General features: G+C 45.2%; 1 protein-coding gene across 1 annotated transcript in view; it reads right to left on the bottom strand.

Moving 5' to 3' along the window:
• T265_07991 (hypothetical protein) overlaps positions 1 to 16,984 on the bottom strand; it is a gene marked incomplete at both ends in the record, with an annotated part of 80,166 nt that overhangs the window by 33,255 nt on the left and 29,927 nt on the right. Inside the window, 7 exons of the mRNA XM_009173672.1 lie at positions 701 to 796; positions 1,058 to 1,300; positions 2,835 to 2,898; positions 3,630 to 3,722; positions 4,199 to 4,216; positions 12,889 to 13,269; positions 13,303 to 13,574. Coding sequence (XP_009171936.1) covers positions 701 to 796; positions 1,058 to 1,300; positions 2,835 to 2,898; positions 3,630 to 3,722; positions 4,199 to 4,216; positions 12,889 to 13,269; positions 13,303 to 13,574 — 1,167 coding nt within the window. The remainder of the gene's footprint in view (positions 1 to 700; positions 797 to 1,057; positions 1,301 to 2,834; positions 2,899 to 3,629; positions 3,723 to 4,198; positions 4,217 to 12,888; positions 13,270 to 13,302; positions 13,575 to 16,984) is intronic.

Here is a 16,984-nt window from a genome sequence, read left to right as displayed (position 1 = left end):
AGAGAGAGAAGAGACAAGAAGTGATACAAAGAGATATATATATATATATATATATATATATATATATATAGGTGATCCGATTTCGGCACTGAAAACAGCAATCCCAGTAAATTACAATCCGCTGTTTCGACCAACCAGGCCATACGAGTCTGTGGTGTCCAATAACGGGTTTGAAGTACCTCCTGAATGCTCGAAGATCCGTTTTTCTTCGACAACAACCTGCCGGGCACAGAAAACAGCAATCCCAGTAAATTACAATCCGCTGTTTCATGTGACCAGGCCATACGAGTCTGTGGTGTCCAATAACGGGTTTGAAGTACCTCCTGAATGCTCGAAGATCCGTTTTTCTTCGACTGTCAACAACCTGCAGAGTGTCTTTGTGACAATCCACAGTGAAAACATACAGAGAAAGTGGTCATATTCTAGCACCTTAGGTGAGTGGCAACCTTGGAACATGGTCTCTAGGACTACCAAGAAATCCAAGGGATTGTAGCTGGGTAGAAAAACAATGACGTGGATATTAGGACTATGAAATGTGCGTAAGAATTCAATACGTCAAGCATAGACACGCCTTCGTCAGTCGGAGGTATTTTAACCCTAAGAAACACTTTTGTCTTTGGAGCAAGTAGTTCACTCCATAATACTCTACGATAGCTGAGTATATTTGCCCTGAAATGTCTCCTCCATCGTCATTCCTCACCTGAGTGATCTGGCAGGGTGGCTTGATCAGAATTACGTTCTTGGCGGAAATCCAGATTTCCCAGGTGAAGCACCGCCGAAATCACTCGGAAAATTGCTGAAAAATGAATGAAGGCAGTCATTACTTGCTGACCGACCATAAGCACGTTCTGGTCAGGAGCGAAACATGAGGTGTAAGATGCAACCCTCCGAGACCTTTGACAAAAAACCTGATAGATTTTGTAAAATAAAAGGAATCCTAATAGCGGCCATAATAACACAGGAGCAATCGGCTAGTTCAGATGCATAACTTTATGGTATCAAGAGTTGCATAAAGTTCACCGCGACCACACTGAATAATTTTGAGGTAAACACATACCCATTTGGTCCTCCTTGGTAATACCCATAATATCCATGGCTTCCGACGTCTCACGATAGGCTTGGTGTTCATCCGAACCAGGGATTTCAAGCATGCCATTTGAAAGGAAGCGGTACGCGCCTGCCTGGTCCAACAAAAGTTTCTCTTTCATTTCGGATGTGGCTGTAGCCAGTAGTTGATAGAAAATGTGGAAGCATCGCTCGTCTGGAGCTTGCCGAATAACACGAGCCTTTTCTAGTAAATCTGTACACAGTCAGGTTAAGAAATCTGGCACAGGGAGGAGGACAAATCAAATTCTTCGAAGCGAATATTTTGGGCCCCTAGGAATTTATTACGGATGACTGTCTTAGTAGTGAATTGTACAATAAGATGCAAATTGAAAAGTGATAGTGCAGATGTGGAGACCTGTTGTCGTCGATGTCGTTGGACATATGCAAGCCACCAGATCCACCTCCATCTGTTAACCACAACCACTCATCGAGAGTTAGTTGAACCCGTGTGCCAGCATGAGATCATACTGACGCAGAATGAGCAGTTTGAGCTCCAGGCCTGAGTTGAATTGCCTCGTGTATTGTGCAACAGTTTACTCTGCACTCTGCTCAGAACGACGTACCTACCTCACCTATAACACTTGTTCACCACTGACAGCAACACCCGGTGACAATACCAAGGTCTTCTGAAACGATGACTTCTCAATCTGTTCCAAACTTTCTCCGATTTTCACACCACCTTTCATTCCTTCATGCCATGTCAAATTCTGTCCACCTATAGGTTTTCGTCACTCTGAATTAGGTAAGGAAAATAGAACCTGTCTCTTCAGATGGTTGTGAAGATCTCTAAGTGACCAAGTTTCACAGCCGTACAATAATGCAGCCCACATAGTAGTCTGATACACGCGTCACCTGAGATCCATCCACATGACTTTTTGATGCCAGAAGTGGCGCAAATTGGCCAGAGTAATTCTCGCCTTCGAAATTCGTGCGTTAACCCCGTCTGTCGCACTACTGTAGGAGCTAATGCACTTCCGCGATACATACAGTGTTCCACAACTTCCAATGTCACTGCTTGAATTCTTAGAGACCCGTTCAAAGATTTCACTTCCCGCAGCATAAATTTGCACTTTGTGGGCGCGAAGCACATGCCGAAGCACTGGATAACCTTGGTCAGCTTTTCGGGTAATGCCTTGGGTTTCCGGCCTTCTTTGAAAATGAGATAAATGTCTGTATATCCCAAGTCGACAAGTTTTTCAATCGGAGAAATCTGAACACCAGGGTTTAAGAGACTTTCCATTGTTCGCCTCATTACCTAATCGATGATGGAATTGAACGAAAATGGAGAGAGTGGATATCCGTGTCGAAAACCGCTACCCGTACGGAAGCTTTTAGAGAGCTTCTCATATACTCACGCGCCCACAAGCGGGTGAGTGCAAACAACACATAATATTTACGAACTTTTGGGGCAAGCCCTGTTGCGCAAGCGTGTTGAAAAGAATTGACCAGTTGACAGAACCGAACGAACTGCTGAAGTCACGGAACAATAATATTGTAGGGCACCCATACGCACGTCGTTCTAACAATCGACGGAGCGTGAAGATGTGATCCATACGGCCAAATCCCGACCGGCATCCTGTTTGCCGTTTCCGGGTCCCATCTTCACGCGCTTTCGTAAGGCGATGTAGAACAAGCGATGCAACCATGAAATGTACACCTACAAGACTTGCCCACACAGAGCCCCAACTAGCAAACAAAAGCTAAACAGTGAAGATAGCAAAGGATACATGTTTCTATGTTGGCACCGGCGATGAAACCTGAAGTATCGAAGTTAATTCGGATGAACTTTCCCTGTAGACAGAAAAAAAGCAGATTAATGCACTCAGTAGCTTACCATCAGAAGAAAAACATTTGTGAAGAAAACGAGCGTTACCTAGTTTCCTATACTTCTGATGGTCAAAACAGAACGATACAACGTTAATACTGATCGGCAGATTAACGGCGTAACGACGTGGATAATGCCGAACTATTGACAACAAATATGACCGCATGCTTGTACTGCAGCCGTTCGTGGTGTTCTATAGTAGCTAGAGCTCGAGATAGCTCTGTGGCTAGGACGCGAACTTAGTAATCGAAAGGTTCATTGTTCGAAACCAACCTCGGCATCCCCACTGGTCCTGTTTCGCTTCGGGCAGCCTGGCACTATCCTGGCCTTCGTGCCTCCTCGGGTGGGATAGCAACTAGGCACCGAAGGGATATTACAGCTGAACGATTACTATTTTATCTTTACTACTCAACCTAGCGAACAAGACATCCCGTGGTGGTGAAACAGAATGGCACCAAATAAAAACACGCAAACAATAAGGCGAACACTCCAATTTTATAAGTTTTTCACTAGTCGGGAACAATTTTCTGACCCTGCTGTAGAGTGATTCCGAGGTAATTCACGTTACAGCTTTTTCAAATATCCGTTAACCGCGGATTCCGTTATAAAAGATAACGTCTCCTACGGCAGGAATCTTTTAGTTGATTAGCGAAGCACCCAGTGAAAAAGTAAACTTGTAGCTGAACATAAAACTTACGAAGCGCGAAGAGTTATCGTTTTTGATGGTCTTTGCGTTTCCAAAAGCTTCAAGGATGGGATTGGCTTTCAGCAGCTGGGCTTCAAGTTCACCCTGTAAAGGAGACAAAAAAATAGAGGAGTGAAGCAAGAATATGCCTAAAGAACAAGCTAAGACGGAAAACACAACTAGCTGATAAATGCACAGAAATTCCGTAACATGCACAGGCTCACAGTTACGTTGACAGCAGCTTCCACGTGGAAAGAAAACCTCATCCGCAAAGAATTCGCATGGGAACGCCATGCTAACCTCTCAAAATCACCAGAGGCCCATTTAAAAATATTAATAAACGCGTATCTACACCCAACCAGGTAACACAGATAAACCTAACCTCAGACTGGAACATGCAACAACGGGTGCTACAGACAGCAAACTTGCCATCGTTGTGTGAGGAGGTACAACGGAGAGAGGCTACAACAACACGAGTGAATTTTGCGTGAACAAAAGCATGATTATCCGTTGGAAAAAAGGTTGAAAAGCACGCCACGGTGCGACTCAGAGTGAGCAAAAAAACGAGAGACGAAACTTACAACATTAATATCCTGAGACTAAAAGAAAAGAGAATAGTATGGCGTCTGGTAAGAGGCTGCGGTGTCCAGTAAAAAACCATAATTGACCATTGATAAGCAACTGAAAAAATCAAACGCAATTTGACTAAGTAGTAATCCATAAGAGATTGAATAGTATATTACGAAAGAAACGTCAAGGAATGATAAGACGGAAAAGTTTTCATCGCCATCTAATTCAAATGATCTCACGAGGTCCTAATTAATCACAAGATCTCACATCAGCGTCATGCAGAGTTTACAGCTAAAATTGCTGAAAACATACGATTGGGTTGGTGTGGCAGACATGTTAAATAATAATGAAAGATGGCTTTTTAGGTAACAAGGCGATTGTTAGAATCGTCTTGGGATAATCTGGAATCAAATAAAAAACATACAGGATATTGGTGAAGCCAGTTCACCCTGTTTCAACAGCTAGCAACCTCGGAGATATGAACACAAAAATGTCACGACTACTTCGCAATACGGTGGATTCGGAATCCCCACCTAGCAAGCCTATCAAACAGTACGGAATACCAAACGACCGTTTGGTATTATTATCGCTTTCTGCCCTTCTGCCTACTTAGCTGAGTACGAACACCATACCTGAAGATACTGGAGCTTGGCCCGTGGTGGCCGTCCGGGGCTCGTCAAACATGTGTACACTACACTTTGCACTTGACGGATTTCACCCAAGATATCGAGGATTTCACAATAAATCTTTTCGATTAAAGCCACGTCTCCTTAAGAGTACGTGATTACTGGGCCCCAAAATCCACCAACGATGTTTTGATGATGACGATGATAATCAAGATTTGTTTCAGACTAATCATCTCCAGACGAAGCTCTCATCGAATAGGATGTATTGGACACCCTTCAGTATGGCCCGGAGTGGTGCCCTAAGGAACAAGTAAAGTCGTCTTGTGCACCATAGTGAAATACTCCCAAGGGGCCTGCCACCATATAATCTCTGATACAACAGATATTCAACTGCGTCAACTTTTGAGACGGTTGATGTGGGGATGACGTTCGATTAACGAGTCCAAGCGATCCTGGCCGACTGGATGACAAGTAACAGCAAATTTTGTGCAGTTAGATTAGGACCGTCTTACAAAGTGAATCATCACAGACACTAAACACAACTTGTTCGTCGTGTCAGCTTATGTACCAACCGAGTGCAGCCCTGAGTCAACATTCACTCGGAGGTAAACTAGTCCGCAAAGCTCTGTGATGTTCCATCTGGGGATTTCAACGGAGGAGTCGGCAGACCCGGTTCAAACGAAGCTTAACTCGAGGGTTCGTATGGTCTGGACCCACACGGAAATGATAAGGGCGAACGGCAAGTGGCTGTGTGCCCCGGTTTCGATTTAACCATTCTGAGCTTGTGTCGAATGGGCGTCCATCAACAATAGACTAATGTCGGAAATAAGTGGATAGACTGCAGCTGGCTGTCGTTGGAGCATCTGAGAAGGGCCGTCAATCTTACGGGAGCATCTACATAGACTCCGATCATGTCAATTGCTACGGACGGAGCCTGGACCCTGAATGAGCGCGATGAGAACCGGTATCGCATAGGATGAATAGTGCTTTGCTTGATTTCCATGTTACTGAGCGGGTACATGCAGGAGTGTGGACAATTCGGGGAAAGGTGGCTTAGCCCTAAGAGCGCGAATTTACTGACCGGATAGTCCGTGGTTCGAACCGGGCATCTGCCTCTCGACTTCCATCTAGGCTTGGGCAACCTAGCAGTATTCCAGCCCTCGTGCTTCCTTCTGGTGGCACGACAGTTAGGGACCGAAAGGGTGCTACAGCTAAACGTAGACAGTTCGTCAGATACGAATGAGGAGCCACGATCCAAATGTACGAATTCAGTCATATCAAATAAAAAGAACAATTCACATAGATACTTAATAACGATATATGCACATGTCTGAATAGGGAAAAGACAACGGAAAAGGGGAAAACTCGTCAATGATAGTAAGGAGATATCAGTTCCAAGTAACGGAAGGCGAGAGTCCTTTAAAATCGATGCTAATTCGTTCAAATGGTTGAGTTGCCTTGATTGGTGTAGCGATTTGACGGCGGTACAGACCGTACATTTCGGGTTTTTGGAAAGAACAAAGTGATGCACGTAAGTTACTCCTAGATGGCACAAGGAATAATGAAATTCGTTTGATTTATCACTGCCGATCATGTTAGCGCATAAGTTATTTGAAAAGGTGTCAGCCACCAGATTGTCTTTCCATGTCAGTGGCCGACATCGTAGCTAAAAGCGGGGAGTTCCATTTTCCATCGCTGGAATTTACCGTTTTTTAATCTTAATTTTCTGCGACAAACCTAACATAAAGGGAACTGACTGCTGGTCAGTGATAAGCTTGAAGTGTTTCCGGAACATATAATGTTCCCATTTAAGGACAGTCTCAACGATGGTGTGTATAATAGCAGTGGGTCTTTTCGCTCGGTGTCAGTCTTCTAGAAAAGAAGGCTACCGGTCGGCCATTCTGAGTCAGGGATGCAGCAATGGCTATGTCTGAGGCGCCCGTCCCGACAACCAAGAGTGCAGTGTAGTCGACTGCCACGCTCCAATAGGGGCGAAGTATAATTTCTGACAAACTGATTTTGACAGATAAGCATGGTATCCATAGTGAGTTGAGATTCAGCGTCATGTGGTTGAGGGAGTTGATGGATACGGTGCATTCGTTCAGGATCTGGTTTGATAACTCCTTCAGAGACTTCGTGCCCGACAGGGGGCGAGATAGCCCAGTGGTTAGAGCGTGAATTTACTGACCGGAAGGTCTGTGGTTCGAACCCAATCTCCGCCTGTCGACCTCCCCTGTCTAGGCTTGGGCAACCTGGCAGTGTTCCAGCCCTCCTGCTTCCGTCTGGTGGCATGGCAGCTAGGCACCGAAAGGGTGTCACAGCTGAACCATTTTTTCAAAGCCGAGAAGGCGTTTTTGTTTGGGTGCTGTGATGCTTTTCTTGCGATTAAGGGTAATTCCACATTTGTTTATTACTTCGCAGCAAGATTTGAGGTTGTGATAGCGCTCGCTGTGAAGTCCCACAAATAGTAGCGTTGTCAATCTAAGCGTAGGTTTTCAGATCTGATTAGATGGTCAGTAGTATGTTGGAAGCATGCCGCTACATTGGTGACAACGAAAGACATGCGACGGAACTGAAACAGTTCTCTGCATGCTTCAAAAACCGCGTACGGCTTCTTTCGCACAGATTGGAACACAATAGGTCTGAGATGCTCAACACAGCGGTAGATTTCTTCAACCACTTTATCTAACCGCGGTAACGGATAAGCGTCTAGATGTGTGAATCGGTTAATGGTTTGCCTGCAGTTCATTACCATGCGTCTTTTGTGGTCTGAATTTTTCGCGACCGGTACTTGAGCTTTCCAGGGAAAGCGCGAAGATTCGATTATACCTTCATCTAATAGTCGGCTAACTTAGGAGCAAATGAACTGTGTGCGAAGATGTGGTCATCAAAAAAGTCGAGGTAAGCGGCTTGGAGTTGAAAAGCTCCAAAGCCAACCCAAGTTGAAAACCTTCCAACACGAACTAGATGTTCACGTTATGTCAGCAACAGCCTCTCCCCTCAGATAATCAATGCACGGCGCCACCACCTATGGTTGCGCGGTGTCAAGTCGACAAAATTAGCCACACGAACATCAGTCAGTTCGGCTCGGTTACTAGATTCCCGACGCAAAAAACGAATTTTCAGGGAGTTTAAGGCCCACTGTCCAGCAGCTTGTTGATTCACAGAGCGAAATGGTGACAACTTCGAATGGAGGTGGAATTCGCGTGGGCATCGAAGGATATTCATAAACTCTTTTGCCCAGTCACGTTGGTCGGGTTAAGAGCTACGTAAGACAAGCGGGCGATCTATCACCAGTACTAACCGAAGCGTCAACAGATGAGCAAAACAACTCAAAGACCGGTTACAAAGGTGGTCGGTTCCTGCTCCGGCCACGTAACCTGAGGGATTCACCTCCTGGTCAGTCTCCAGTGATCCACCGAGTATATACGGGATAAAAAACATGATACTCAATCTGAAGAATAAATCGCTAGTTGGGGAGAAAATGCCAGGAAGGCCAGAGGGAATCTATTGCATCAGCTTATTGACTTGTTTGCCCAAATATTGGTATTCAAGTCAATCCCGACTTTCTCATCAAGATCTGCCACTGTTCTAACCTTACCCTTCATGGAAAGGGACCTTCGCAAACCGCTAGAATATAAGAACCGCGAAATTGATATCAACTCCGGGATTTGTGGCAATCAAAAATTCTTATCCTAAAAGGTTACGTAAGGCGCCTGAAAGCGAAGGCAGTACATATCAAGGGAACAGTTAGGAACAAAAAAGATGAGTATGGATAGAGTTAGTCCACCACAACAAAAAAGCGACACATGTCCACCACTGAAAGCGATTCTGGGAGATTTCCGCCAGTTTCCAATCAAGTACGGTCATTCTCCTTCGGGCAACCATCCTATAGGGGTTTACGATATACGACAAAGAACAGTCGAAATGCGAGGCCATTCACGTCTGCGTACCAAGTAATTCTTTGAAATGTATATCATTCACTAAGATCTGGAATGGCGCATAATGGGAGCCAGTGGGTTGCCGTCCTCAACACAAGACCCAACAGCGCAGTCGATGATCTATCCGTTAATTCGTCGTCAAACGTTCACGAAAAACACGTCGGCGAACCACAGAATTACTCATTCGCTGTATGAGCGAGAGAGGCGCTTCGTAGGCAACGACGGTAGAAAGCATGAGTCATCTGGTATCTCCAGGTCGGAAGCTGTGTTTCCTATCCATAAAGTCAATGAAAACATCTCACAGAGCAGTACGTGTGGTGATGAGTTATAGTTTTCGGTGATTCTTCCTCTGGTCTACGCTGACCTTGCAAGTGTTTTTACCGAAAACGTCCATATAGAAACGTTGAACAATCGATGCGTTATAAACTTCATCGCTAAATGATAGGCTGGATTCACGCCGATGTCAGTGGCGTTTGGGATTCCTGAAGGCTAATCTAGGATTTGTTATCCTATTTATGATTTCAGAAGTTAGATATCTATCTGGTAGAGCGGTCAACCATTTCAAAATCTTCACCGGTAATAGAGAGCGTGGCTGCAGGTTCGAACTAGTCTGGATTTAGCACTTCGTGAGCAATTTATGCCAGTTTACTTCCAGTGTGTGAGTTTTCTACAGGGATTGGATGCTATCCGCTATCAGAACATCATCGGTGTATTCTGATTCTTGAATCATAATACCAGGGGGAAGCTAAGCTCACACATTGCACCAAAACGGAAAACGGGAACTCTTAACGAGCTCCGCTGACAATGTGGAACGGATGGAATAGTTGATCTTGCTCACAGACTCAACCTATCGTTTCACTGTAAAATGCTGTCCCCCCCCAGCACCAGTCGGTACACTTCACAGCACTGCCCGGTAGTAGTGCCTACGAACCTTAGGAGTTCTGGGCCAAACTCGGCTCGAAGTGGGTTGAAGAGATTGAGCGCCGTGTAGTGTATAATATGCAGTTTTTTTTAATCAAAACACAGCGTGGTTGAACAAGTTAATGGATCCCAACAACTTATTTCACTACGTTGTTTTGAATTTAAAAATTCCGTACATGAGAACCTTTTGAATACGGGAACTAGGTGTTTGTCTGTGAAGTGAGGATACGGTTTCCCTCATCAAAAAAGATTAATCGGACGGTCTGCGCCGTTAAAGGCATCTGCAGTGGTAACAACAGTCGGCCCCGGGCTGGAAATAAATCCTCTATTTATGCGGTACGGCGAGTAGAATCCTGAAAAGGTGCCCAACCCTAAGGAGGAGTAATACGGACATCACTCGAAGCCTTAGACTCAGTGGCCCAGCAATCGATACGACCAGTGCAGACTTCCACTGGACCACGCGAGTGCTTCCCGGGGGTGCGGTTCTCCAACTTCAACATTCACAAATATTCCGTCATTAGCCACACAACTAAATTACGACAAAACACATCCTTTGCATATTCGACGCTATACTCTGTCGAAGACCCTTTTCCAAAGCTTTCCGAATTTATCCCATCAAGCCCTGTTGGCTTTCGTTGAGTTCGATACCCAAAATGCAGAGATGACGCTTACTGGATCCTCTCCGGCCGATGGTAGTTGGTAAGTATGATCATTTTTGAATGGTCTGGCGGTACAGCAAAAGTCAAGTCGGTGAGGTCATCATCACCACCAGAGGCCGCAACAAGGTTGACACGGATGATTCGCTGCCATATAAAGAAATCGTCTGATTGTATTTAAAACCCAAGTTGAAAAAAGATAAAAGGCTTGATGAGGGCAAGATCTGGTGCCAGCCTATTGCAAGCATTCTGAGGTGCCTATATCTACAAGTGCCCAGTCAGACAATCTGGAAATGGAGAGCACGAACCCCAGTGACATCGATTAGCCGTCAGTTTAACAGAAGGCGAGAGCGTAACAATAGATAGATGCGGAGCTATTTAACAGAGCATGGGGGGGCAAAAATACAGTGAATCCAGTGGACCTGTTAGGGCAATATTTTCGTTTACTTGAGTAAGCGGCGGAGGTAGACAGGATAGCTGACAGTTAAGGGTTTGACCTCAACGCAAGTATGAGGCGAAACAAGACCACAGTAGAACGAATTTGTTCGTTAAGCGTACACAATAATATGGGGAACTACAACGTGCACCCATGAAATCACTGCAATCCAGTTTGTCCCCTACAAGCCACGCACCGGGAGTTCCAGATCCCACTGACTCAGTGGGATGTACTCATGGTAGTGAAGGAAATTGTATAACTAGTTGATTGGTGTTGAACTATTCTACTTGCCTCATGAACCGTGGAACTGCGTAGCCACGAACTGCAGGCGATAGCCTTGATGCAGGAACGCCATCGGTTGCACGACAAGGCTAAGTCTGACAGTGTCACTAGTCACCGATGTGTTGAGAACCGGGGTCCCCATCTAGAGAAACAGCAGCTGTCGAATCGAATCAGTTTACTGGTTGGTTTTCATATATTGTTGCCAGGTCGTAAGCTGTCCGTCTCTCGGTCGTTTCCACTTGGTATAGGGATGAGGAAAAATAGCTCTGCAAAGTAGACGGTCCTAGTTTCCTACAGTGATACCGCGCAGCTCAGGATCGCTAATACAACGCTTCCGCCAGACCCGACCAATGCTCCGGAAACGCTGATTGTCGAAAAAAAAATTTACGCTTACAGGTCACCTTTGATTCACAAACCAATATGCATCTTACTATCGCGGTGTATATTGTGCTCTTGGCAGAGACGATACTCCGGTGCCATTGGTGTCCGAGGTTTGCAAAAGCTTTGCTAGCGATTCCGATTCGAAAAGTGATCTTACCTCTGACCAGTCGACCGAAACTTGCAGAAATGCCCAGTTGACTGGCTGGTCTGCTATTAAAGTTCAGTTTGATCCCACCCAATCTCAAAGCAGCACTACGTACTCCGCAGATATGAACCCAAAACCGAATCAAGCAGCAGAATTGCTTAAGTTGTGTAAAGTGGAAAGCGTCAATACAAACAGTAATTCATGAGCTTTTTTCCAGGACCTATTGGGCCTGTATTGAAAACGCATTAATCAGCCGTGACCTACTTCCGACACGCATCTGCCATGTGCACAATGAAAATAAAGGCACGGTCGTAGCGCCCTTTCGTACAACCATAGAATCGAGGGCTGAGGTACCCAAGCGTACATTCGTGGAATAGGAAATTCAGGGTGAAATTGCAGCAACGGACTTCCCAGTCAGTAGTTTCGAGGTAAAAAAAAGATAATCGCACAGGTGTAACGCCCTTTCAGTGCCTAGCTGCCATGCCACCAGGAAGCACGAGGGCTGGGATACTGCTAGGTTGCTTAACCCTGTCTAGGCTTGGGCAACCTGACAGTATCCCAGCCCTCGTGCTTCCTTCGGGTGGCATGGCAGCTAGGCACCGAAAGGGCGCTGCAGCTGAACGATTATTTTTTTATTTTATTAGGTTGCTTAAGTCTAGACAGGACAAATAGCTGTGCATATGTCGGGCTCGAACCCACCGGTGAATAAATTCGCATTCTAACCACTGAGCCACCCAGAGGTACCCCGATTTGTCATGTAATCCATAAAAGCATGATGACTCTGATGAGCTTGGCCCATCCAGACTACAGAGTGGGAAGCAGATAGCCAGGATGAGGCGGTGACAGACAGTTCCCGCCAAGAGCGTATCAAGCAGAATCGCTTATTGTCATAGTAAACGATGTGCGACTAGCTTTCGTCGGGACCTCAATAATCAGTCGCACAATGAGAGCATTTTGGTACCAACACCATAAGCTCCTATGTGAAATTCAGTGTCACCAAAACTGACCAAACCGTCAGTGCAGCTTCACCCCAACATCAACGGTCGGACCATCATTTGAAATGTATGGTAACTGGGCTCATAGTTTTGGCTTCACCGGGACAAGCTAATTTTTCATGTTAAATACTGCCAATGTTGGTCTTATATGATTCCGCGGCTCACTGTCCTGGAATGGACGGTTCTATTCACAAATGGTGGACCTTAGAAAGCAAGGGGTAAATAGGAGTGAAAACAACTCATCTACGGTAGTGTTTGTAAATACGTATGACCAGGAACGAGCGCCCGATTCAAGTGAGATATAGTTAACAAACTTACATGCAACTTGGACATCACGTTTGCAGTCGTCGTTTTCTGGGTTTTAGCAGAGGTAGCCACAGAAGCCAAATACTGAATAACTTTCTTCGTGTTTTCTGTTTTTCCGGCACCAGACTCACCACTAACAACAGCGTGAAAAGAAACGATGAAACATACGTGCACAATATGGACTGGTCCTCGCGATCTGTAAATCAATTGCGTGAACAACATCATAAAGACGCTACCTTGTAACATGTTCCTGTACGCCGCATCGGCTATGGCATAAATATGTGGGGGTCGCTCATGCCGTCTTTTGCCTTTATACCACTCAATTATCTCGTCGTTGTAAATCGGAAGGCGTTTGTATGGGTTGATCACCACACAAAACAGTCCGGAATAGGTCTAAGAGGATCTCACTATGGGTAAGCTGCTTACATAAATCATCCCAGAGTAGTATCGTGACTTAAGGTTGTGTAACACCGACGCCTCATTCAGGAATGTGAGGTTAGCCATATCCTCGGCCTTCTCAAACTTTGGAGGGTTCATCCGTTGAACAAGATCATGATGAAATGAACATTTCTTCCCACTGTCAACAATTTGAACATTGCATTCTTCTCCGACAGTATCCAACAACGTCGCCATGACAAAACCTTGCTGTTCATCAGGCACCCAAACCAATTTCTTGGACGCCCAATCAGACTGAGCAGCTGTGTCTTCCAAAGGCCCCTTTCCCACGCGCAAAAGCTCAACATTTTGCGGATCGTTAGAGTTTTCCTTCTTACTATCCATTGGTTACTGCAATCAACACCGTAACGTGCAAACAGTCTCAGGAATTTCCGTCAAGTTACAAGGGTCAGGAAAATTGATCGCAGCGCCAGCGCGCAAAAATATATAAATCAGAATGGAATTCAAATAAAGAGCAGACACCAATTAAGTTCCAGGTCAATTAGCACTATGGCTGGATATGCTCAGAAAGCTCAGTATTACTCTGCAGACATGAAGACCTGTGAACTGGGGTTATTTGTTCAATTCACTTGAACCAACGAAGGATTTTTCAGGGGGTTGTGATTGAGGAACTGTCTCATTCCAGTTTACAAGTCAACCATAGCTGAATCTGGACGAGAGAGGACGGGAGCACAAGACTTGAGAAGTTAAATGAAAGTCGAAATTGAGTGAAAGTACGGTAGTGAAGAAGCGATCTGACGTAGACCCCATAGAGTATTTGGAAGTCCATCCGAGTAATACGGGAGAGGTGCGTCGGGTCATCCGTAAAACGACGAAAGCCTTTTGGGCCGATTTCTAATGGTGCAGTGAGAAGGGCAAGTTTGGGAAGACTCAGATACACAAATGTTTTTTTGCGTCTATCCTCATGATGTCTCTGTTCCTTTCTCACCATGTATGACAAAGGCACTCGCTGAAGAAGTTGAAAGCTGCGGGTCAAATCCAAACCCGTTTTGGCTCATCTCTTCTTCTACCAGGCCAGGATAAGTTCTATCCACCTATGAGGCTATCATCTGTCCAAAATTCTGGAAGTAAACTATAGGTGAATGAGCCTGGTCAGGAGAGTTCAGTGGCTTACTGGGTGAAGCGCCTCCCAGAAGTTCAAATGTACTAAATCAGTCTTCTCTTGGACGTTCATTTTTCGTGTTGTTATGCCTTGAAAGCGCAGTAAATTATATAGATGCGAGCATTTCCTGGCTATTGAAAACCGACTCTCTTCCACCGGCTTGATTTGTACGATTTATAAATTTCCTAAAACCCTTTCCACTCTCTTTAGCAAAGGGGATTTAAAGCCGTTTGTTCTTCAGGGGGGCGTGAAGTTTTTGTCGTCGCCCTCGCGAACGGAAGTTCTTGCGGTCATGGGATAGCCCCTTCTCCAAGTACGATGTTGTGTAAGTCAATAAGGGTTTGACAAGCAAGCAATGGCGATTCACCTGGATCAATTACATGCAGGCCCGTTTATTTATCAATGCCTAGGTTTTCCAGCCATTCAAACATTTCAAGGTCTTCAATGGAAATACCAGGCGATTCCGAGCATAAGAAGTTCAGGAAAAGCACATGCGTGCCGTATTCACTGGCGCCAAATTACAGAAAGCTTTTGGAAATCTAATGTCAGTCAGTATGTGGAGGCCGATCCTTCCCGTCTTTTAAGCCTTCGGTGGGTGTATCTCGTACCCATGGCAAACTTTGGAGTTGTTTAAAGGTTTATATTATAAACCTCAACGCACGCTCTCGTCTACGTGACCACTTAACCCTGTAACCAACCCATCCTGCGACTGCGTCGCATACAGCCATTGTAGACACTAATAACCTTAAGGCAGATGCAGCTACCCGTTCCTTGATCGGTTATCATGGTTATACAGCCGCTTCACTGGTTGCCGCAAGTCCATAGCTCTTCATTTCATAGGAATGAACAACCGTGGCAACTACAGTAGACCTGCTTTTGTGATACTTTGTTGCGTTCCGGTGTGAGCGGTCCTAGTGTTCATCGGCTTTTTAGTTCAGGCCTCCGTGCGTGCAACTCCGTTGCAACAATGTTCTTGTAGATGCCGCTATATCCAGAATCCCGTGATTACTTGTAGGCTTAACGTAAACTCAGTGAGGACGTTGCCGCTACCGTTTGGTGCCTGCAGGATAGATAGCTCCAGTTGTAATATGAGAGGGTTGTTGCCCAGAAGTTTAAGATTCACCACTAAATATACCAGCACAGAATATTTTACAGACCCATCTACATCATCAACTCTAACTCCCCCAGAATAGCACGTTTATTTGACTTAAGACTAAGTTAATGAGTTTAGCAGGGAGCTCAGCATCATTGTTGAGAGAATTAATTGATCTGAGTCGTAAGCAAAATTTTTTATACGCTCTGTGTTCGAAGTTTGGAGCTAAGCGACTGCACACATGAGGCGTCAACTTGGATCTTATATGTTGCATACACTGAGTTGCTGTAACGAGAATGGTCACGCTGCCACTTAGCACTTTTCCGAGTTCCGCGGACAATGCAACCTGACGGACATACGTCAAATGTGGAAGCCTCCGTTTGCAGGAACAGGTATAGGCAGGTGTATGAACCACGGTACTCGATGTTTATAAACATAATCTCGAAGCGACCGCCCATAATTCCAGTACCGACTGCTCTCCTTGCAATTCAGTCACCACAAGGCGGTACCTGGTTGTGTCAAATCAACGTAATTCTGAACAAGATAATTTGAAGCTCTTATGCAGGCGTTTTGCCCTCAAGAACAAGGGCATCACATGATAACGAATGTGTCCTCCAACACGACGGGCCAATTTTAGCATTTTTTGCCTTTAGATGTGTGCGCACTTATTGGTAGACAAGGCAATATATGTTAATAAGACAGCCGAGCGAAGATCGAGTAAAGCAAAGTGCGGAAGAAGCGAAGGATGCCTAGGGGTGGCTGCGCAGATTCATGGATCGACACACAAGATCAAGGCCATAGACCGCGCTTCCCGTGTCGTGTTTGTTCATGACATTTGATGATAAGGGTTTCTGTTCGACAACTCACATTGAAAGCCTCGGGAAGTGATTTAACCTAAATCCCCAATCCAGCCGTGATTTGGCCACCAAGATAGTTCTGCGTGATTCTGTCGGACCGCATGGCTATTGTATCAAAAGACGTATCTCTTTGTATTGGCGGCTCACAACAGTAACTTGTTAACTCAAACCTGAATTCAGTGAAACGCTCACATAGCTGCGCCGCTGGCTATTCGCACAATGAGATTGATTTCTCGAAATCTACGGCATTTTCAGACTTGCCACTTCATAGTGTAGAATGTCTATGTATAAGGTACATGCTCCTGTAGTATTGAAAATCCTTTACTATGGCGATTTGTTTAAGTGAACTAAATCTGCAGGTGAATAAACACCGCCGACTTTGAATACCTTAACGGATGAAAAAAATCGCGAATTGTGGAAAAGGTTGACTCACATACAATGAACGTAACTTTCAGGTATTTTTCCACCGGAACAGATTTCCTTAACATTATAGAATCTAAATGGCCTTTGGAGATGCAACATATGCGTAGGCGCATCCGTGCAAACAAATTTTGGCCGATGATTCTTTGTTGCCAGTGGTGCACGCTAATTATTTGCTAA

This window comes from Opisthorchis viverrini (assembly GCF_000715545.1).
Source record: "Opisthorchis viverrini unplaced genomic scaffold opera_v5_193, whole genome shotgun sequence".
NCBI classification, from domain to species: Eukaryota; Metazoa; Platyhelminthes; class Trematoda; order Opisthorchiida; family Opisthorchiidae; genus Opisthorchis; species Opisthorchis viverrini.
Note: the sequence above shows the minus strand (reverse complement) of the source record. Positions and strands in the feature narration are given on the sequence as shown.